Source organism: Aegilops tauschii, chromosome 1 (assembly GCF_002575655.3).
Source record: "Aegilops tauschii subsp. strangulata cultivar AL8/78 chromosome 1, Aet v6.0, whole genome shotgun sequence".
In the NCBI taxonomy this organism is placed as follows: domain Eukaryota; kingdom Viridiplantae; phylum Streptophyta; class Magnoliopsida; order Poales; family Poaceae; genus Aegilops; species Aegilops tauschii.
The window spans coordinates 410,289,231-410,313,961 of record NC_053035.3 but is presented as its reverse complement, the minus strand read 5'-3'; the positions used below and the strand labels follow the sequence as shown (position 1 = coordinate 410,313,961).

The 24,731-nt window shown below is 48.0% G+C and overlaps 1 protein-coding gene and 1 long non-coding RNA gene across 2 annotated transcripts; both read right to left on the bottom strand.

Annotated features, from left to right (window-relative positions):
* Positions 1-572: 572 nt before the first annotated feature.
* On the bottom strand, positions 573-1,844 carry LOC141035458 (uncharacterized). The gene has a single exon (XM_073506347.1). The coding sequence runs from the start codon at positions 1,842-1,844 to the stop codon at positions 573-575; it is 1,272 nt and encodes a 423-aa protein (XP_073362448.1).
* Positions 1,845-10,814: 8,970 nt separating this feature from the next.
* On the bottom strand, positions 10,815-14,178 carry LOC109779996 (uncharacterized). Its single transcript, XR_002236934.4, has 3 exons — positions 13,785-14,178; positions 12,860-12,960; positions 10,815-11,131 (listed from the first exon to the last, which is right to left on the bottom strand). It is a non-coding gene; the product is annotated as an uncharacterized lncRNA (long non-coding RNA).
* Positions 14,179-24,731: the final 10,553 nt, after the last annotated feature.

The window sequence follows — 24,731 nt, the reverse complement described above, 5'->3', positions numbered from 1 at the left end:
CCCTTTCCGTACCAGAAACTTTCGCTGACCGAGTCGTTGACGAACACCTGGGTGCTTGCCGTCGAGAGAAGAGTGGAGATCCGCCTGATCCACCTTGGACCAAACCCACGATGCGTCCTCAAGGAGGAATGACCATGAGACGCTATCAAATGCTTTGGCGATGTCGATTTTGAAGATGATAGCCGGCGCTCGCTTGCGGTGGAGAGTGCGGATGGATTGTTGCACGAGCATGAAGTTGTCCAGGATAGACCTTTCGGAGATGAACGTGCTCTGATTGCGGTCTACCAGCTTAGGGATCAGCGGGCCGAGCTCGGTCGACAAGGCTTTGGCGAGGATTCTGGCGAAGCTATGAATGAGGCTTATGGGCCTGAAATCTTTGATGTCAGTGGCGCCCTCCGCTTTTGGCAACAAAACGATGAAGGCCTCGTTTAGCCCGTCCAGCCCCCTGCCATCCGCGCCGTTGAAAGCCTGCACCGCCTTCATCACCGCCTCCTTGATAATGGCCCAGCATGACTGGTAGAATCTCATGGTGAAGCCATCAGGCCCCGGGGCCTTGTCAGGCTGCATGTCCTTTATTGTGTTCCAGATAAGGGTTTCGGACAGGGGGTCTCGAGCGCCACAGTGTCAACCGTCGACAGCTCTAGAGCAGCCAGGTGGAGCGTGTGCTGCCGCAGCACCAGCCTGCCCAGTACGCCCGCGTAGTAGTCCCCAGCCATCTCACACATGCCAGCCCTGGATGTCGCCTCCGCCGCTCCGCTCTTCAGCCTGAAGATGTGATTTTTCCTACGCCGCTGGCTCGCGAAGATCTTGAAGAACGCCTCGCTTGCCTCGCCAGCCTTCAGCCATGAAATGCGCGATTTCTGTCGGGCAATAGTCCGCTGCAGAGACGCCAGCCCGAGCACCTTCTTCTTGAGCTGCTTGCGGAGCCATGTTTCTCCGCTCGACAGAGGCCTTGAGTCCATCGCCTGATCGAAGCACAAGATGAGCTCGTTTGCCAGCAACATCTGCTCCTTGATGTTGCCAACCTTGGCCTGGTTCCACCTGGTCAGCGCCTTTGCAGTGGCCTTTAGACGCACAAATAGATCCACGAAGGGGTTGGCCTTCGGAGGCAGCGAGTTCCAACTCCCTGCCACGACATCATGGAACCCGGGAAGAGAAGGCCAGTAGCTCTGGAAGTGGAACCGCGATTTGCGATGGAACGAGACGTTGGTTGAGATGAGTAGCGGGCAGTGGTTGGAGATGGAGGAGGACAAGGCTTGCAGCAGGTGCCCTGGGTGCCCGGTGTCCCAATCTGCCGTGGAGAACCAGCGGTCGATTTTTTCCAGGGTAGGGCGATTCCTCTCGTTGCTCCATGTATAGCGTCGCCCAATGAGACATGCCTCCTTGAGCTCCATATCGTTTAGGAAGCGCCGAAAGCGCCCCATCATGAGCATGTTGATCATGTTGTTGCTTTTGCCCGCCGCTTCAACAATGAGATTGAAGTCTCCCGCCACTGCCCAAGGCCCTGCACAAGCCGCCCTGATAGCCCGGAGCTCATCTAGGAACAGAGGTTTCAACGTGTCGTCGGTTGGGCCGTAAACTGCGGTTAGTGTCCACTGGTTGCCCTCCCCAAAAACCATCTCCACCGTGACAGAAAATTGATCGATCCGGAATGCGGGCACCATGGCCACCGTGGAGTCCCATGCAACGATGATTCCGCCGGCCGTGCCGTGCGCAGGAAGGGCCACGAACGCATCAAATTTTAGCCCCAGCAGCGAGTGGATCACGCGCCGATCTACCCTCTCCAGCTTGGATTCCAGAAGGCACACTACCGACGCCAAGGCGTCATCCACCAAACTTCTCATGGCAGCCCCTCTAGCTGCATTGTTGAGACCCGCATGTTCCACACAATAATATTATGATTTGCAATCTCCATTACAAGGCCTACATGCCACCAAGCCGACCCTCTAGAATTCTAGAGACAGCGAGGACTCCTAAAGGGGGACGTCTAGGGAGAAAAGCCTCGCCAGGGCGTCTATGCAGTGTTGAGGCAGCGGGCTCCGAAACAGCTGCGCATACTTCTGCAAACAGTCCACCTGCGGCTCATCCTCAATCTCACAGATGCCCATCTTGGACATCAAGACCCGTTGGGCACGCTTGATGTACGACGACGGCAAGGATTTGGCACTCTGTTGCAATCTTGCACTGCGACGGCATAGCTCGTCCGGAATGAGTGGCCGCTTGCGCCGGCCTCGCTGCACGTCATGGAGCGGCAGAAGGGGGCATGTATGTGATCACGGATCTGTGTTAGGACCTGCTCGAGCACGGTAGACGGGCTGGTTGCAGCAGCCCGAGCGGGGTGACCAGCAGATGGGGCAACGTAGCAGCGCCGCTGCAAGGATCAAACGGGCTGCTGCATGGGAGTGTAGCCGAGTGGGCCAGGCCTACATGGGTCCGCCTGGGAGGAGCAGTGCGCATGCAGCAGGGATACCGAAGCCTCAAAAGCGGGGCCAAGGTCAACTGAGAGACGGACCCCACCCGAACCAGTGCTCCGAACCGACCAGGAGGCAGCAGAGGCATCACGTGAGCCCCCCCCCCCCCCCCCCCCCGCCGAACTGCCACGTAGAGCGGCAATCATATTGCCCACCTCCGCGGATTGGATGGACGAGCCGCTGCACGCAGAGGGGGAGCGGCTGCCATCCATCAGATCCATAGCATCCTCCAATGCACAGCTCAAGGCGGGCCCGGGGTCAGCCCTTACCCGCGATTCCCGGGACCAGCCCCCAGAGTCCACTGTGGTCAACGCCTGCATGGTCTCAGCGGGCCCCAAAGCAGCGCAGTCTGGCGTGCCCAAGGAGCCAGCCCCACTAGGCGTGATGTCACCACCTTCAGCGCCGGCGAGCGCACGCCGGCGATGGTGCGGCGCCGCGTCCACCGTTCCGGCGAAGGAACGCCTGACATATCCACCGTTGGACTCCTCCACTCGCCTCGCAGAAGAACCACCCCCCTCCATCCAGCGGCCCGGCGAGACAGCACCGGGGCCATGGCCGTCATCAGACGGCGGGGAAGGGGGCGGGGGTGGCCGTGGCGAAGAGGGAGGTTGCGGCGGGCGAGGCACCGCCGGGAGGTCGCCCACCCGACGGATCTCGATGGGATACCGCAGGGTGCCGGCTCGGGCCCGGGAGTGTCTGGAACTGCCATATTCGCGTTCCAGCTATTTCCACTTCAGATCCCGTCTCCGGCAATACGTTTTTTGTGTTCAATCCTCTGGTTTATTCCCGGGTTTTTTTAAACTGCACAGTCCAAGTGGTTTTCACCGGTCTATTGAGGAACGGCCGATGGAGCTTAGTTAACCACCAGGTTCGCCGACTCTCATGTTTCAGTCCGGTTTGGTTGTGAAATAAAAAAAGTTCTTTGCTAATTTGATGGGAAGCTTGTATAAAATAGCGGGTAGTGCCCGGTGACATGCCGTGCCACATGAATTGGTAAGCTATTTTGTTTCCTTTTGTAATTTTGTATAAATCATCTCAAGACTTGATTCATTGCGAAGTAGTTCATACAAGGAAAGGATAGGCGGCATTGCCGCGCCTCGCCTATAGATAACAATGTATGTTAATACATAGCGTATGACTATTTTGTTAATGGTGTTGTTGTCTGCTTTTTTTTATTCGAGGGAAAGATGTTTGTATGTTTAAAGTACTGTTTGTCTTTTGGTTTGATGAAAATCGTGAGAATTTTTTTTTATCGACCTGTTTGATCAATTGGATGATTATTTACACTGATATTATAGTCTTGGGCCTCTTGTCCTTTGAACCGAATACATTTTGTATGAAAGTTATATGGACTATCAAAGGCGATTCGAAATGATATCTAAATACTACGCTTCAAACATATATGTATCTCGGTTGTACTTCAGATTAATGTTTTATGTCACGTGCACTTTCCTATATCGTGCAAGAATCCATGTATTTAAATATCATCCGCGTACATATTCAGGACCTGCTATATGTAACTTATATGCAAAATGTATGCATCACGAAATTCACTCGTATATTTATCTGCCATATCTCCCCAAGAGGTATTTAATTAATCATAGGTATTTAAAGATTATGTACAACATTCATATTCATGAACATATATTTTGAGCTGTTGCTTGTTGTATATTTGCAGCTAGTTGTTACTATACCATGTTCATGCAAATATTATTATCTATTGGTGAAACACTAGCCGCCGGGGGCGCTTCTTCCTTCCCTCCCTCTCTCTGTTGCCGCCGAGGGACGTCGCTGGGCTAAGCCCATGGACCGACAGCGCTGGCGGGGGTCTCCCTCTCTCCCGCGTCATGAGAGTGGTGTGGAGCCCCTCGGCGTGAGGAGGTGCGGCCAATCTAGCCTTGGCGACGCGGCGGTCGGCCCTGCCTCGGGTGGCGGCGAGGGTTGTCTGCAACGGCGCGGTGGCAGGCCCTGCCTCGGGCGGCGATGGTTGCGGGCGTGGCGGCCGGCACTGCCTCAGGCAGCGGTGATGGCTGCGTTCGGCGGCGGCGTGGAGTGCCTGGTGGACAGGTCAGCGGCATGCGTGGTTTGGCCTCCGGTCAGATCTAATATGGCCGGCGGCCTGCTCCCTGCGTGGCGACACAGATCGGTGGGCACACACGATGCTAGATGGAGGTTCGTAGAGCAGATCTGGTTGAAAACCTTGCTCTCGGCAAGTTGCCAAGGCCGGCGATGGCGGTGCCCTTCTGTGTTGTTCCCTTCTTGTATGTTGGAGTTGTGTCGAATATAGTGTGCAAGGTAAGTTACGGTTGGACTTGTAGTTGTATTGTGTTTAGATAGGATATGGAGAGTGTCCTAATAGGACACTTGTATCCTAGGCCTCTTATATATAGCGAGGGTAGACACACGATGTAACCTATTTCAACATAATAGCATAGGCGTGCAAGGGGGAGCCGGCGGCGTGTGCCAGCGCCCGGGTGGTCGGTGTGCGGTATTGTGACGGTGTCACGGAGAGAAGCGCCCGTAGTCAGGCCCCGGAGATGTAGCCATATTGGTGAACCTCGTTAACAAATCTCGGTGTCGTGCTCATGTGATTTCTTGGTCCTCGGATGATCGACGGTATGCCTCGGATTTATTCTAACATTGTAGACATTGTTAATGTAGTATGATATCCCGAGCTCGCACCTAGTCATGTATTTTCAGCAAAATTCACCTGAATATGTGTCTGCCTATCCTATAATCCTATACGTGCCTGATTTTTTTTCACATTTTTTCAAACTTGTAGATATGAGTTCTCATTAAGGTTGCGCTTAAAAAGAGAGTTTACATCAAGTTGTTGCATAAGATTCATCTTCTTGAGATCCTTCTTGCACGTGGCTTTCCTCCTCGATGACCATATATATCACCCACAAAGTGACCGGCACTCCGAACTGCATGTGTGAGAGGTTCTCGATCAAAGAAAATAACCAGTGTTTGCCTGCGAATCTGAAGTAGCATCAAGATGTTGCGCAAGCTTGACAAGAACCCAAGTGCCCCTGGCTACTGAAAATTCCAAAAGTTAATGCCTCCACGAGTCCTGTACCGCATAATCCACAGGAGCTGGAGTTCGTCATACAGTATGTCTGGGCTCTAATCATTTTGTTCAGCCGTAATCTGATGGGCCTTGTGCAGAAGATCGTGAAACGAAGGGCCCTATTGGCCTGTGGCCAATCTAAGGCGAAAAAAAAAACAATCGGGAACAGTCCTTCTATTCGACGTCACGTTCAATTCTTTCAAACGAGTTTGACCCGATTAGGGTTCTGAATACTTCAGAACATAACAGCAGCACATGGTCGATCCCAAATAATAAAAATCACAAAGCACGGAACGATCTTTAACAGGGGCGGAGCCAGGATGAAACACGAGAGGGGGCAATGAGGTACAAAATTTCTTTTTCTTGAGAAATGTGTATACAAACTAATGGCTAGATCCTTTAAGAAACTAACCACACAAAGCATACATATGTGGAAGAAAAGCAAAAAATCGTATGAGCACACACGTAAATATGAAGAAAAAAAATCATTGCCAAAATAAAAGTAAACTAACCACTTTAGGCACAATAAGTTGAGGAATATGAATATGTCGTTCATTTTTTTTGGTACGTCCGTGAATTCCAGCCTTCAAGCTGTAGGAAAAAGAAAAGTGTTTAAATGTAAAGAGAGAATGTAAACGTTGACTGCTAAAAATATAAGCTTGAGCACATTACCTTCCATTTAGATGATTGATATTAAAATCTGTAAGTATCCTCCTTTTAGGTGGATCCCAAGTAAGCTTGTTCAGATAGATCGACTATTTCAAGCATACTACCAGTTGCGGATTTTGTAAAAGAAATTGTCCATTAGCTTTCTAAATAAATTGAAGTACGTGAAGGCAGAATATTACTATAGTCCAGAGATTTATTCTACTCCCATGTGCTCAAACTTATTCATATGAAATTATTACATAAGCAAGATTAAATCAACCTAATTACCACGGAATCAGAATAGACTGAAAATATGAAAATTAGAAGCTAAAAATGAGAACTGAACCTAGGGCTTACCTTGATTGAAAGATTGATGAGTAGCGCACGTATTTTTTCTCCTTGGGACGGCGACCCGGCCGGCCAGCCGGGGTGCATGGTTCAGATCAAGGCTTATTGTCAGAGGGGAGGCCTGTACGTAGCTTAGAGTTGCAGGCGTTGACAGCTTCGGCTCGTCACGGCGGTCGCATGAGCAGCAGATTAGTCAGGAGCCAGGCGGCGGCGCATAGGTTTCCAGCGATTTGGCAAGCAACTGCCCATATGCATCTGCCTGCTCGTATAATCTCTACATGGGCTGCAACTCACACATGAGTAGATGGGCTTTATATGACAAAAAAATTAAGGAGTGGGGGCAAATAGCATGGGCTGAGCGGGGGCAACGATATTACCCTCGGCCTGGTATACGTGGGCAGAAAAATTGAGTGGGGGCATTCGCCCCCAAAACCTTGACGTAGATTCGCCCCTGATCTTTAATACATCGACCTTTCTCTGTGCTCGTCGTGGATACGAGCAAGATGTATCTAATGCCGCTTGTCGGGCTTATCATCTCCCTGGCATCCGGTACGAGCTGACTCCTGTCCATCGCCTTCACCTGCCGGCTCCTCTATATCGTCATCTACAGGTGCAGAAACAACAGCTCGGACTCCTCCCCTTCCAACGACGGCGAAGGCTCTGGCTATTACGACGAGGAGCAGGGCGCAATCAGCGAGGGAGAAGGCGACGGCGGCACGGGCACCGGAGGCGACAGATGCTGCATATGCCTTGAGCAGATGCCGGACGCCGACGGCGGCATGTGGCGGTCGCTCCGGGTGGCCGTGTGCATGGAGCAGACGACGCTGGAGGCGCAGATGTGCCGTCCGCTGCGCTCGGCCATGCCTTCCACGCCGGCTGCATCGGCCAGTGGTTGAAGAGGAGCGACACCTGCCCGTCGTGCCGGAGCCGGACGTCGGCATGGTTTTCAGCACCACCACGAAGACTTGACGACGCAGATGTTTTAGTCCGCCTTATGATGTTTTGTGGCTTTGTGGGGGCTTCCTTGGGTTATCTTGGTGAATACATAGATAACCTTTCTTTTGGCGGGGATAGATAGCTATTTCTTTTTTAACACAGTCAGATAGATAGCTATTTGTTGACGACCAAGGAAGCAATGGTGTAGATATATAGATCTCGTCCTGAAGAGAATAGATCTAACCTGATTACTTTTAGATGTACCTGGAATTCATTGGGCACTCAGGTCTTCATATGCCATCATTTGTGTCATTTATGCCGGATCAACAAGCAGCACAGATAATTGGATAATTTTACAATTTTATTCATGCCATGGCCTTTAGGAGTATTTAGCAACATTAACAGGTAACGATATTGGTCAAAGGTGTATAGTGTCTACACGAAATTTAATTTGGAGCGAGTCAACCATCGCATCACTATCACCAGGATGTTCAGGTGGTGAGAAGCATGTTGCTGATGCTTGTATGGTTAGTGAACCAATAAGTGATCGTCCCGAGCACGCACCTAATCATGTATTTTCAGCAAAATTCACCTGAATATGCGTCTGCCTATCCTATAATCCTATACGTGCCTGAATTTTTTTCCACATTTACATTAAAAAGAGAGTTTACATTAAGTTGTTGCATAGAATTCATATATATTAGTAGTATGAAAATTCGCAAGTCAAAATCTCTATCCGTTTCTGCATGAGATCCTTCTTCCTTCCTTTTGTTGCGAGGAAGTTACCTTCGTCTTCTTCAGTTAGTCAATCTCTTGCAAATCAAAGCAACACGGGGTGACAAATCACAATCAAAAACCCACGTGGTGTGCCACGCCATTAGCGACTGTTACCTACCTCCCGTGAAGAGGATCGTAGAGACTAAGAGACTGTCCCTGTCGACAGGATGCAGGCGCTGCAAAGCTCGCCAACCATGCCAGATTAATCAGGCAACATACGTCTATGCCCGGGCATAAATTGCTTCATATAGTACTAACGGTACAGCCTTGACTTTTCAAAACTTCGACCTTGTTTCTGCTTGCTGTTCGGACGGACTGGAGGATGTAGAGAAAGAAATAATGGCATTCTGCATTTACAAAAGCCGGGACTAAAAACATACTTTTCTCATCTTGTAAACAAAAAACAGCGTTCTTTTCGTGTTCTCGAGTTGCTGGAATGATCCGTGGTGGTAACAAAATTCTTTGGAAAAAGCAGCGTTTCAAGCGGAGACATTTTCTTAACAATTGAGTAAGAAAATCTGTGCACAAGAATATAGGCTACTTCTCAGTCTTTTAACAGTGCCGTCTGAAATACCCGCCACCAGGAGTGCTTTTTTACTCAATGTTGATCGTGTCTCACCTTCAGTTTTGGTTCATGGGTCATTTCTACAACAGCATGTTAGACTTCGTATTGTAGCCAACCTTATTGGTATTGAACTTGTATGTCATCATTATATATATGTGATAGGCCACCCCTTTGAGGGTTGAGCCAGTTTCCCCAAAACCTACGTTTTACATGGTATCGAGTCTAACCTAGGTCTTCCACCTCCACCCCACCCGCCGCCGCCGCCGCACCAAAACCCTAAACCCTAGGGCTGCCGCCGCCGGCGCCATGACCGCTTCCGCTTCGGGCACCGCCAGCTCCGGGTCTATCCCCGCGTCGCTTGCCGCCCTCCTCAACCTCCCACCTCGCCCCCTGGCTCCGTCAGTGCCTCAATTCTTCGGCACCACCGCCGTCGGCTCCCTGTTTTCAGCGCCGATCCCACCCTCACCGCCCGCGATGGCCTCCTCTGGATCCTCCTCGACACTCGCCGTCATCCCGGCGACCTCGGGGGAGACGCTGCCCGCGGAGCCACCCGCGGCCTCGCTCACGGCACCACCCGCGGCCGTGATCCCGATCGTCCCCGCGCCGCCACCCGCGGCATCGGTCGCGGTCGTGGATCCTGTCGCGGCTCCGCCGCCAATCGTCCCTGCTGCTGGCGCAATCACGCCCACCGGGCCGTTCCACTTCGACAACTTGATCGCCATCCGACTCACGCCGGACAACTACTTGTTCTGGCGCGCCAAGGTCCTACCGCTGCTACGCAGCCGGTCTCTCTTCGGGTTTGTTGATGGTTCGCTACCGTGTCCTCCGCAGGTCATCCCTACCGTCCACGGCCCGGCCATCAACCCGGAACACCGTATGTGGGTGCAGCAGGACCAGGCGATCCTCTCTGCCATCCAGGGTTCCCTCGGCGACGGGGTCGCTGGCCTTTGTCTCTTCGTCGCCACCTCCATGGACGCCTGGACGACCCTGGAGCACGCCTTTGCCCGGGTCTCTACCTCCCGCTCGATGGCCCTTCGCAGCGAACTTGCCGACATCAAGAAGCTGGACTCCTCCGCTACGACCTACTTCAACAAGATGAAGGTGCTGGTGGACACGCTCACCTCTATTGGTCGGTCGCTTAGCGACGAGGAGTTCGCCGGCTTCGTCATCAAAGGCCTCGACGCCGACTACGACAATCTCGCCGAGGCCGTCCACAATGCCAAGCCAGCGATGCCTCCTCACGAGCTCTACTCACTCCTCCTCTTCACCGAGCAACGCGTCGAGGCTTGTCGCTCCTCCGCCACCATCACCGCCCAGCCGGCGGCCTTCTGGGCCTCTCGTGGCCAGCGCCCACCTGCCCCGTCACCTGGCAAGGCAGCCCCACCCCCTGCATCGACCCTGGGTGGGGGCCCTAACACACTACAACAGGACAGAGCTTTGGTAACATAGTGTTGTGTTACTATAGGCCCAAAACAGTGTTACTAGGCAACATAGTAACACGTTTTCAAACGTGTTCCATTAGACCGTGTTACTAAGTGGTGTCCACTGTCACATATAGTAATTGTTACCATATATCAAAAATTGTGTTACAATTAAGTTATAGTAACATGCATATTTTGTGTTACCAGACGCGTTGGTAACACATTTTTGTAACTATAGTAACACCCATAATAACATATTTTTGTAAACATAGATCATCGTGGTAACATGTTTTTGTAACTATAGTAACACAACTTGTAACATAATATACAAATATCATAAGACAACACTGGTAACACATTTTGTAACTATAGTAACACCATCGGTAATAATACTATATTAGAATGGCAGCATAATTAATGTATTTTAAAAATTATTAACCACAGAACTAGATACCCATTTTATGGAATATACATTTATTTAACAAAATCATTGTGGCTGCTCAAATAGTTAATTACTTTATTATGATGCTTGGCATCATTAAAATGATAGAGAAATTGAAGCACAACACATACACAAATTGAAAATATCAAGGTATTTATTATGAATATACGAGTGTAGGATACATATGCATTACAATAAATACATACCAATGTTATTGGCTAGACAGCATATCATTCATATATATTTTACTATAGAGAACACATCTATGGAGAATATTACACCATAGCATTTGCATCAATTCGACCAAAGAAAAAGATCTTCTGAATGGTGTTACATTTTTCAATCTATCAATGCAAACTACAATTATTGCTAAGTAAAATCTTCTAATTACATTTGCTTCTTCATCCAACAGAAGAACGGTTCAGCTGCAACTCCATTATGCTTCTTTTGAATCTGTAAAAGGAAAATGGACCTTACAGTTATGTGATTAAATGCACACAAATATAATTGTGGAATATGGAAGAAAAGACTCTGACTTACAAAAGCTAGAGGTTGGACAATTAAGTATCCTGAAGCAAAAGCATCACCAATTCTCTTGCAATCAAAGACTTACCTTACTAACTCCTCATTATCCAGAATAGGTTCATCTATGCACACAAGTGCAAATTCCGCACCTAACTAAATATCACCAACCTTAGTTTCTAGATCAATACTCTGAATAGTAGCATATGCAACATTTCGCTGGTTTGGATTTGTTAAAGTCTTTAAAACTACTTTGGATGCGACCTATATTATGATCAATATTATTATTCAACAACGATAATTATAGTATTTGCATGAACATTACTTCAATGGATACACATAGGCATAGTTCAGGAAGACTATCATGACCATTCACTTTCTTAGGGATACACATTCAGACTGCAAGTGGGACTAATAAAGGGATGCCCACACCTGCACGCATGTGTTAGGCGCAACGGCGGAGCCAGGAATTATACATAAGGGGGGCCGAACATTGAACGAAATTCTAAAATGCAACATGGTCTATGGAATATGTAGGAATTTTTCCAAGGAAAAATATAGGAATTGACCATGGATATGGCAAAATAGGTACTATTTTTACTAATAAAGAGTTGATAACATAGACATATCACATAGATAGCCCGAGAGCAAAATGTTGAATTATATGACGACGAACGAACAATTACCAATCGAACTGCATAGAACTTCTGTCGTATTCAATCCATCAAAGATGATTTTTTTTGGGTGCTACATTGGTGAAAATGCCAGCCAAAATTTAATTATTTATTTTGAAACAAAGTAACCAAGAGGTATCTATAAATTACAACACCAAAATTTGCCTTGTTTTCATGTATTTTTCATGTTACCTGCGTACTTTGCCTCATCCTACATCGTTGTGTTTGAAGTGCAGAATAGTGAGAGAGAGAGAGAGAGAGAGAGGGAGAGGGGGAGGGGGAGGGGGAGGGGGAGGGGGAGGGGGAGGGGGAGGGGGAGAGAGAGAGAGGGAGAGGGGGAGGGGGAGAGAGAGAGAGAGAGAGAGAGAGAGAGAGAAGCCGCAGGGATGTGGCTGAACCGCTGAAGCAAAGGGAGCAAAAGTCAAAAAGGTTATTTACTTTTCACTGGTCAATGGGATCTTCTGTGATCCGTGCATTTGCCTAGATAATCCCATTTAATACTACATAGCAGTAAACTGTTGCGCTATTTGTATTTAGAGTTTCAACAATCACCACGTGGCAAACGTGTGGTAAACAACCTAAAAAAAAAGAGTTGAGACAACTCTACTTAGCTCTTGTACGAATCAAGATTAACTTGTTGTATCTGGACATTATGTGGACAGAGCAGAACAACTACACAGGAGCAAGCACATGCAAAGTGCCCCAATGCAAAAAAATTAGAGTGGCAGAGCAAAGCATCATCATACCATTGAGAAGTCAAAAGCAGAACATATGTGTTGTGATGTATGTGTGGAACATATGTGTTGTGATGTATTGTGTGCTTGTGGTTGTGCTGGGCATGTGCGTGTGTATGTGCTTTCTAGTACCTAACTAAAGTACCCGCAAGATGTTTTTTAACAGTAGACATTCCATGGGAAATTTATAAATAATATAAACATTCCATATGAGTTGTCAACAAGCGTGTTATGACTGCATAAACATATACCTGAAAACCAGTAGCCATGGTTACAGTGGCTTTAAGCAACATGGAACTGACATGCATAAACCCTTGAGGCATCAACACTAACCGAGCTCCTCGCAAACATTCTGTAAGAGATAAATAACTTGAGACAGAAATAGATGTACAACCAAAAGGTACAGGCTATAAGCACGCGGTAAAACCACATATTCAACAAATTTGTAATTAAATGTAGAACCTATTTTGCACATAATGTAACCAGGATGAATACTTGGTAAAAGATGATGGTATCTTACATTTACCTAAATAAAAAAGTAACCAGGATGGGTACTTAGTACAAGGTGATGCTATCACCCATTTGATTATATCAAACTCGCAGATGAGATTGAGATATATGAGAAATACAATAATTAAACTGGAAATGAACAGACGAGCTTCTGCTGTATTTTCATAGTGATTATTGGGATATACTACACTAAAATGACCATACATCTACTAGAACCTTTACCATGAAAACCACTATGTATTACACCTACATTCCCTGTCAGTAAAGTAGATGTTCGTGTTGCTCTCACAATCTCTACTAACCAATCTAACGGGTCGGAGTTTGCCGAGTGCAACACTAGGCAAAGGAGCAAAGCAAGCCTTTGCCAAGATTGACACTCTGTAGACCTGTTTAGCTGAATTAAAAAAATGCACAGGTACTCGGGTATATATATATATATATATGTATACGTGCCAGTTTGAGAGTATTCGAGTATGTACGGATATGTGACGAGTATTCAGGTATGTACATCTCCACCACGGGCAAGAACACATACTACTATTATTAGCAGGAGAATCAATTAGCAGCGGGCATGTACCCACGACGCCGGCCTCGCATCATGTCTTTCCACTAGTAAACAAACAAGCAAACAGCCTGCTGGATGGATTATGGTGGAAGCTAGCTTACATATGGATCGATTCCTCGTGGATCCTAGCAGATGACGAGGACCGGTGGCTCCTAGCGCGGGAGACGCGCACGGCCCATGCGCCCATTCTCCTAAAGCCTCTTCAATTCTTCATCGGCGCCGGAAGGAGGGATGGTTGCCGACGGTCCCGGCTGGATCTACCCATGGCTCCGACGGCTGCGCGCTCCTCATGGTCACCTCCTCGGGCCTCCTCGAGCCTGGTGGGGAGGAGGAAACGGCCCCGGGTCCCAGGTGCGTGGGTGACCTACAGAGAAAGGGGCGAGCGGTGGCGGCATGAGGCCTCCAGGCTAGCGGCGGTGACTTGCGGCGGCTTCGATCGCTAGGCGTGGGTGCGAAGGGATAAGGAGAGAGGGGAATAAAAGATAGGGCAGCCGCAGCCGTTCGATCTAAGCAAATCGGACAGTTACGAGGCGTGATCCGTGGGCAAGGCTACCCGACCAATCAAAACACAGGATACTCTTTTTAGTGTAATACTATATCTTGCACACAATTTTTTTATCTTTTCTCCATTTCCTTTTCTTTTCTTTTCTTTCATTCCTTCTCTTTTTCCTTCTTCTCTTCTAACCCTTGCCTACCTATATACAAGACTCTCGAAACAGGCTTCCGACCCGCTTTACATATAAAGCAACAACCGAACATAGTACACGGTCAAAAGATACAAGATGGAGAGGTAGCCCTCGTATCATGCAGGAACTATGCAACCGAAAAAGAAAATATGATAAACTGAGTACAACGACACGCTACGCACTAAACCACCTAGGCTCCGCGACAACATCCTCGGGAGGGAGAATGACGCTAAGCGTCGCCGCTGTCGAGTCCGTATAGGACAAAGGTCTTCACCCGGAACCCTGCCACAACAAGGAGCACCACGACGACGTCTTCGAGAAGATAGCGTCACCGTCTTCAGCAACAAAGCGCACAATTTTGCTCGGTAGCTCCCACGTACCACCCCAAAGTCTTCAGGACAAGCGAGACGATAAAAGATCCCCAGGTCCGGATCGGGGTGCCGCAACTGCCGAGGACAGAAAACACGCCCGAGCCACCCGCCGCAACCCCTCTCGCCGCCCACACCACCTAATATGAGACCATGCCAAGGCTTCATCAAAGTGGGGACATTCTAGAGGATCTTGGCATGTACTCTAGCGCAAAGTAGATCGATGCAACACTATATATAACCCATGTCAAACAACAGGGGCATGGGCTACTGGCTACTGTCAGTGTCAAGGGAAATGGGGTGTGCCGAGAACACTATAATTGTGTGCCCTACCATGGAATGGATCAAACCAACAGTTTAACTGTTATATGGTATGGCCAATGTGGATTGACTGTAAGAGCGAGATTACGATCTACTAGTTAATATAAAAGAACATTAAGGTTGAAGACAACTCACCAGAACCTATGCATCCTTGGCCGGGTGTCTCGGTGGTCTGATGGAGCATGCTTCTCTACCTCACGAGAGCTAGCATATTTGGTCTGCTATCCCGCCTGGTTCAACTCTGACCTCCCTTCGCTCCAGTACAGTGTCGACCAGAACTCCATCTGGTTGACAAGTCCATGAGCAACCAAAGCAGGATGGACAAGATGCTCGACAATCACTTTCGGACCTCTCTCTGTTCTGGACCAAGACGCTCGGTTGTCGCTGGTAAGATCTCTCTACGCTCTCATCACTACAAAAAAAGACACATCCGTGACATTTTGGGCCGAACGAAATTTTTTCTGTCATACATATGACACTTCTATGACGATAATTGTGACAAAACCCGGTATCATCATAGATGTGGTGGGCTCCTACTTCTATGACAAAAAATCATGACAGAAAATGGGCTTTTCGTCCTGGGCGGGCCGGAGACGCAGCTGCATGACATTCTTTGGGTGGTCCATGACGGAAAAAAACCGTGGTAGAAGCGAGGGGGAGGAAAATTTCGGGGAGTTCCCGGTTACGGTGGGAGGTCGGGGGCCGAGCAATGCGCGTTTCTCTCGTACACGTATGCGCGTGTGTGCGAGGCGTTGGCTCTAACTGAACCCGAGCGAGGCGTTGGGCTCTAACTGAACCCGAGCGATTGCGCTGCAGGCTACGCGTTACTGAACCCGAGCGATCGATCGATGGCTGTTAACTGAACCCGATCGAGCGATTCCTTCGCTACTGCTGCTAACTGAAGCCGATCGATTGGATGAACAGTGAGCGTTGCGGGGGGGGGGGGGGGTGGATGAACAGTGAGCGGTGGCGTTGCCTCTGGATGAACAGGACCCCGTGGTATGGAGGGCTGGATGAACAGTAGACGGTGGAGGGGTGCCCGTGGTGTTGGAAATATGCCCTAGAGGCAATGATAAAATGGTTATTATTATATTTCCTTGTTCATGATAATTGTCTGTTGTTCATGCTATAATTGTGTTATCCGGAAATCGTAATACATGTGTGAATACATAGACCACAACATGTCCCTAGTGAGCCTCTAGTTGACTAGCTCGTTGATCAACAGATAGTCATGGTTTCCTGACTATGGACATTGGATGTCATTGATAACGGGATCACATCATTAGGAGAATGATGTGATGGACAAGACCCAATCCTAAGCATAGCACAAGATCGTGTAGTTCATTTGCTAGAGCTTTTCCAAATGTCAAGTATCATTTCCTTAGACCATGAGATTGTGCAACTCCCGGATACCATAGGAGTGCTTTGGGTGTGCCAAACGTCACAACGTAACTGGGTGGCTATAAAGGTGCACTACGGGTATCTCCGAAAGTGTCTGTTGGGTTGGCACGAATCGAGACTGGGATTTGTCACTCCGTATGACGGAGAGGTATCTCTGGGCCCACTCGGTAATGCATCATCATAATGAGCTCAATGTGACCAGGTGTTTGGTCACGGGATCATGCATTACGGTACGAGTAAAGTGACTTGCCGATAACGAGATTGAACAAGGTATTGGGATACCGACGATCGAATCTCGGGCAAGTAACGTACCGATTGACAAAGGGAATTGTATACGGGATTGATTGAATCCTCGACATCGTGGTTCATCCGATGAGATCATCGTGGAACATGTGGGAGCCAACATGGGTATCCAGATCCCGCTGTTGGTTATTGACCGGAGAGTCGTCTCGGTCAAGTTTGCATGTCTCCCGAACCCGTAGGGTCTACACACTTAAGGTTCGGTGACGCTAGGGTTGTAGAGATACTAGTATGCGGTAACCCGAAAGTTGTTCGGAGTCCCGGATGAGATCCCGGGCGTCACGAGGAGTTCCGGAATGGTCCGGAGGTGAAGAATTATATATAGGAAGTCCAGTTTCGGCCACCGGGAAGGTTTCGGGGGTCACCGGTATTGTACCGGGACCACCGAAAGGGTCCCGGGGGTCCACCGGGTGGGGCCACCTATCCCGGAGGGCCCCATGGGCTGAAGTGGGGAAGGGAACCAGCCCCTGGTGGGCTGGTGCGCCCCCCTTGGGCCTCCCCTGCGCCTAGAGTTGGAAACCCTAGGGGTGGGGGGCGCCCCACGTGACTTGGGGGGCAAGTCCCCCCTTTGGCCGCCGCCCCCCCTTGGAGATGAGATCTCCTAGGGCCGGCGCCCCCCTAGGGGCCCTATATATAGAGGGGGGGAGGGAGGGCAGCAGCACGCAAGCCCTGGCGCCTCCCTCTCCCTCCCGTGACACATCTCCCTCCTCCCGCAGCGCTTGGCGAAGCCCTGTTGGGATCCCGCTACTTCCACCACCACGCCGTCGTGCTGCTGGATCTCCATCAACCTCTCCTCCCCCCTTGCTGGATCAAGAAGGAGGAGACGTCGCTGCTCCGTACGAGTGTTGAACGCGGAGGTGCCGTCCGTTCGGCGCTCGGTCATCGGTGATTTGGATCACGACGAGTACGACTCCATCAACCCCGTTCTCTTGAACGCTTCCGCTCGCGATCTACAAGGGTATGTAGATGCACTCCTATCCCTCTCGTTGCTAGAAGACTCCATAGATTGTTCTTGGTGATGCGTAGAATTTTTTTAATTTCTGCAACGATCCCCAATAGTGGCATCATGAGCCAGGTCTATGCGTAGTTTCTATGCACGAGTAGAACACAAACTTGTTGTGGGCGTAGATGTTGTCAACTTTCTTGCCACTACTAGTCTTATCTTGTTTCGGCGGCATCGTGGGATGAAGCGGCCCGGACCGACCTTACACGTACGCTTACGTGAGACAGGTTCCACTGACTGACTTGCACTAGTTGCATAAGGTGGCTAGCGGGTGTCTGTCTCTCCCACTTTAGTCGAATCGGATTCGATGAAAAGGGTCCTTATGAAGGGTAAATAGAAGTTGGCATATCACATTGTGGTTTTACGTAGGTAAGAAACGTTCCTGCTAGAAACCTATAGAAGCCACGTAAAAACATGCAACAACAATTAGAGGACGTCTAACTTGTTTTTGCAGCATATGCCTTGTGATGTGATATGGCCAAAAGGATGTGATGAATGAGATATATGTGATGTATGAGATTGATCATGTTCTTGTAATAGGAATCACGACTTGCATGTCGATGAGTATGACAACCGGCAGGAGCCATAGGAGTTGTCTTTATTTTTTGTATGACCTGCGTGTCATTGAATAACGCCATGTAAATTACTTTACTTTATTGCTAAACACGTTAGCCATAGAAGTAGAAGTAATCGTTGGCGTGACAACTTCATGAAGACACGATGATGGAGATCATGGTGTTATGCCGGTGACGAAGATGATCATGGCGCCCCGAAGATGGAGATCAAAAGGAGCAAAATGATATTGGCCATATCATGTCACTATTTGATTGCATGTGATGTTTATCATGCTTTACATCTTATTTGCTTTGAACGACGGTAGCTTAAATAAGATGATCCCTCGCAATAATTTCAAGAAAGTGTTCCCCCTAACTGTGCACCGTTGCGAAGGTTCGTTGTTTCGAAGCACCACGTGATGATCGGGTGTGATAGATTCTAACGTTCGAATACAACGGGTGTAAGCCAGATTTACACACGCAATACACTTAGGTTGACTTGACGAGCCTAGCATGTACAGACATGGCCTCGGAACACGGAAGACCGAAAGGTCGAGCATGAGTCGTATAGAAGATACGATCAACATGAAGATGTTCACCGATGTTGACTAGTCCGTCTCACGTGATGATCGGACACGGCCTAGTTGACTCGGATCATGTTTCACTTAGATGACTAGAGGGATGTCTATCTGAGTGGGAGTTCATTGAATAATTTGATTAGATGAACTAAATTATCATGAACTTAGTCTAAAATCTTTACAATATGTCTTGTAGATCAAATGGCCCACGCTAATGTTGCCCTCAACTTCAACGCGTTCCTAGAGAAAACCAAGCTGAAAGATGATGGCAGCAACTATACGGACTGGGTCCGGAACCTGAGGATCATCCTCATAGCTGCCAAGAAAGATTATGTCCTAGAAGCACCGCTAGGTGACGCACCCATCCTAGAGAACCAAGACGTTATGAACGCTTGGCAGCAGCGTGCTGATGATTACTCCCACGTTCAGTGCGACATGCTTTACAACTTAGAACCGGGGCTCCAAAAGCGTTTTGAGCAACACGGAGCATATGAGATGTTCGAAGAGCTGAAAATGGTTTTCCAAGCTCATGCCCGGGTCGAGAGATATGAAGTCTCCGACAAGTTCTTCAGTTGTAAGATGGAGGAAAATAGTTCTGTCAGTGAGCACATACTCAAAATGTCTGGGTTACACAACCGCTTGTCTCAGCTGGGAGTTAATCTCCCGGATGACGCGGTCATTGACAGAATCCTTCAGTCGCTTCCACCGAGCTACAAGAGCTTTGTGATGAACTTCAATATGCAGGGGATGGAAAAGACCATTCCTGAGGTATATTCAATGCTGAAATCAGCGGAGGTGGAGATCAAAAAGGAACATCAAGTGTTGATGGTGAATAAAACCACTAAGTTCAAGAAAGGCAAGGGTAAGAAGAACTTCAAGAAGGACGGCAAGGGAGTTGCCGCGCCCGGTAAGCCAGTTGCCGGGAAGAAGCCAAAGAATGGACCCAAGCCTGAGACTGAGTGCTTTTATTGCAAGGGAAGTGGTCACTGGAAGCGGAACTGCCCCAAGTACTTAGCGGACAAGAAGGCCGGCAACACCAAAGGTATATGTGATATACATGTTATTGATGTGTACCTTACCAGCACTCGTAGTAGCTCCTGGGTATTTGATACCGGTGCGGTTGCTCATATTTGTAACTCAAAGCAGGAGCTGCGGAATAAACGGAGACTGGCAAAGGACGAGGTGACGATGCGCGTCGGGAATGGTTCCAAGGTCGATGTGATCGCCGTCGGCACGCTACCTCTACATTTACCTACGGGATTAGTTTTAAACCTCAATAATTGTTATTTAGTGCCAGCTTTGAGCATGAACATTGTATCTGGATCTCGTTTAATGCGAGATGGCTACTCATTTAAATCCGAGAATAATGGTTGTTCTATTTATACGAGAGATATGTTTTATGGTCATGCCCCGCTGGTCAATGGTTTATTCTTAATGAATCTCGAACGTGATGTTACACATATTCATAGTGTGAATACCAAAAGATGTAAAGTTGATAACGATAGTCCCACATACTTGTGGCACTGCCGCCTTGGTCACATTGGTGTCAAGCGCATGAAGAAGCTCCATGCTGATGGACTTTTAGAGTCTCTCGATTATGAATCATTTGACACATGCGAACCATGCCTCATGGGTAAAATGACCAAGACTCCGTTCTCCGGAACAATGGAGCGAGCAACCAACTTATTAGAAATCATACATACTGATGTGTGCGGTCCAATGAGTGTTGAGGCTCGCGGAGGCTATCGTTATGTTCTCACTCTCACTGATGACTTGAGTAGATATGGGTATGTCTACCTAATGAAACACAAGTCTGAGACCTTTGAAAAGTTCAAGGAATTTCAGAGTGAGGTTGAGAATCAACGTGACAGGAAAATAAAATTCTTACGATCAGATCGTGGAGGGGAATATTTGAGTCACGAATTTGGCACACACTTAAGGAAATGTGGAATAGTTTCACAACTCACGCCGCCTGGAACACCTCAGCGAAATGGTGTGTCCGAACGTCGTAATCGCACTCTATTGGATATGGTGCGATCTATGATGTCTCTTACCGATCTACCGCTCTCATTTTGGGGCTATGCTTTAGAGACTGCTGCATTCACTTTAAATAGGGCTCCGTCGAAATCCGTTGAGACGACACCGTATGAATTATGGTTTGGGAAGAAACCTAAGCTGTCATTTCTAAAAGTTTGGGGATGCGATGCTTATGTCAAGAAACTTCAACCTGAAAAGCTCGAACCCAAGTCGGAAAAATGCGTCTTCATAGGATACCCTAAGGAAACCATTGGGTATACCTTCTACCTCAGATCCGAAGGCAAGATCTTCGTTGCCAAGAACGGGTCCTTTATGGAGAAAGAGTTTCTCTCAAAAGAAGTGAGTGGGAGGAAAGTGGAACTGTTGGGGAACGTAGTAATTTCAAAAAAATTCCTACGCACACGCAAGATCATGGTGATGCATAGCAACGAGAGGGGAGAGTGTTGTCCACGTGCCCTCGTAGACCGAAAGCGGAAGCGTTAACACAACGCGGTTGATGTAGTCGTACGTCTTCACGATCCGACCGATCAAGTACCGAACGCACGGCACCTCCGAGTTCAGCACACGTTCAGCTCGATGACGTCCCTCGAACTCCGATCCAGCCGAGTGTTGAGGGAGAGTTTCGTCAGCATGACGGCGTGGTGACGATGATGATGTTCTGCCGACGCAGGGCTTCACCTAAGCTCCGCTAAGATATTATCGAGGTGTAATATGGTGGAGGGGGGCACCGCACACGGCTAAAAGATCGTAGATCAGTTGTGTCTAGAGAGGTGCCCCTTGCCCCCGTATATAAAGGAGTAAGGGGGAGGCCGCCGGCCAAGGAGGTGAGGCGCGCCTAGGAGGAGTCCTACTCCTACCGGGAGTAGGACTCCCCCCTTTCCATGTTGGAATAGGAGAGGAAGGGGGAAGAGGTGGAGGGGAGGAAGGAAGGGGGGGCGCCGCCCCCCTCTCCTTGTCCTATTCGGACTGGGGGGAAGGGGGCGCGGCCCTGCCCTAGCCTCCTCTCCTCTCTTCCACCTAGGCCCAATAAGGCCCATTAAGTTACCGGGGGGTTCCGGTAAGCTCCCGGTACTCCGGAAAAATCCCGATTTCACCCGGAACACTTCCGATGTCCAAACATAGGCTTCCAATATATCAATCTTTATGTCTCGACCATTTCGAGACTCCTTGTCATGTCCGTGATCACATCCGGGACTCCGAACAACCTTCGGTACATCAAAACATATAAACTCATAATATAACTGTCATCGTAACGTTAAGCGTGCGGACCCTACTGTTCGAGAACTATGTAAACATGACCGAGACACCTCTTCGGTCAATAACCAATAGCGGAACCTGGATGCTCATATTGGTTCCTACATATTCTATGAAGATCTTTATCGGTCAGACCGCATAACAACATACGTTGTTCCCTTTGTCATCGGTATGTTACTTGCCCGAGATTCGATCGTCGGTATCTCTATACCTAGTTCAATCTCGTTACCGGCAAGTCTCTTTACTCATTCCGTAATACATCATACCACAACTAACTCATTAGTCACAATGCTTGCAAGGCTTATAGTGATGTGTATTACTGAGTGGGCCCAGAGATACCTCTCCGACAATCGGAGTGACAAATCCTAATCTCGAAATACGCCAACCCAACAAGTACCTTTGGAGACACCTGTAGAGCACCTTTATAATCACCCAGTTACGTTGTGATGTTTGGTAGCACACAAAGTGTTCCTCCGGTAAACGGGAGTTGCATAATCTCATAGTCATAGGAACATGTATAAGTCATGAAGAAAGCAATAGCAACATACTAAACGATCGAGTGCTAAGCTAACGGAATGGGTCAAGTCAATCACGTCATTCTCCTAATGAAGTGATCCCGTTAATCAAATGACAACTCATGTCTATGGCTAGGAAACATAACCATCTTTGATCAACGAGCTAGTCAAGTAGAGGCATACTAGTGACACTCTGTTTGTCTATGTATCCACACATGTATTATGTTTCCGGTTAATACAATTCTAGCATGAATAATAAACATTTATCATGATATAAGGAAATAAATAATACTTTATTATTGCCTCTAGGGCATATTTCCTTCAGTCTCCCACTTGCTCTAGAGTCAATAATCTAGATTACACAGTAATGATTCTTACACCCATGGAGTCTTGGTGCTGATCATGTTTTGCTCGTGGAAGAGGCTTAGTCAACGGATCTGCAACATTCAGATCCGTATGTATCTTGCAAATTTCTATGTCTCCCACCTAGACTAAATCCCGGATGGAATTGAAGCGTCTTTTGATGTGCTTGGTTCTCTTGTGAAATCTGGATTCCTTTGCTAAGGCAATTGCACCAGTATTGTCACAAAAGATTTTCATTGGTCCCGATGCACTAGGTATGACACCTAGATCGGATATGAACTCCTTCATCCAGACTCCTTCATTTGCTGCTTCCGAAGCAGCTATGTACTCCGCTTCACACGTAGATCCCGCCACGACACTTTGCTTAGAACTGCACCAACTGACAGCTCCACCGTTCAATGTAAATATGTATCCGGTTTGCGATTTAGAATCGTCCGGATCAGTGTCAAAGCTTGCATCAACGTAACCATTTACGATGAGCTCTTTGTCACCTCCATAAACGAGAAACATATCCTTAGTCCTTTTCAGGTATTTCAGGATGTTCTTGACCGCTGTCCAGTGATCCACTCCTGGATTACTTTGGTACCTCCCTGCTAAACTTATAGCAAGGCACACATCAGGTCTGGCACACAGCATTGCATACATGATAGAGCCTATGGCTGAAGCATGGGGAACATCTTTCATCTTCTCTCTATCTTCTGCAGTGGTCGGGCATTGAGTCTTACTCAATCTCACACCTTGTAGTACAGGCAAGAACCCTTTCTTTGCTTGATCCATTTTGAACTTCTTCAAAACTTTGTCAAGGTATGTGCTTTGTGAAAGTCCAATTAAGCGTCTTGATCTATCTCTATAGATCTTGATGCCTAATATATATGCAGCTTCACCGAGGTCTTTCATTGAAAAACTCTTATTCAAGTATCCCTTTATGCTATCCAGAAATTCTATATCATTTCCAATTAGCAATATGTCATCCACATATAATATCAGAAATGCTACTGAGCTCCCACTCACTTTCTTGTAAATACAAGCTTCTCCAAAAGTCTGTATAAAACCAAATGCTTTGATCACACTATCAAAGCGTTTATTCCAACTCCGAGAGGCTTGCACCAGTCCATAAATGGATCGCTGGAGCTTGCACACTTTGTTAGCTCCCTTTGGATCGACAAAACCTTCCGGTTGCATCATATACAACTTTTCTTCCAGAAATCCATTCAGGAATGCAGTTTTGACATCCATTTGCCAAATTTCATAATCATAAAATGCGGCAATTGCTAACATGATTCGGATAGACTTAAGCATCGCTACGGGTGAGAAGGTCTCATCGTAGTCAATCCCTTGAACTTGTCGAAAACCTTTTGCAACAAGTCGAGCTTTATAGACAGTAACATTACCGTCAGTGTCAGTCTTCTTCTTAAAGATCCATTTATTTTCAATGGCTTGCCGATCGGGCAAGTCAACCAAAGTCCATACTTTGTTCTCATACATGGATCCCATCTCGGATTTCATGGCCTCAAGCCATTTTGCGGAATCTGGGCTCACCATCGCTTCTTCATAGTTCGTAGGTTCGTCATGGTCTAGTAACATAACCTCCAGAACAGGATTACCGTACCACTCTGGTGCGGATCTTAATCTGGTTGACCTACGAGGTTCGGTAATAACTTGATCTGA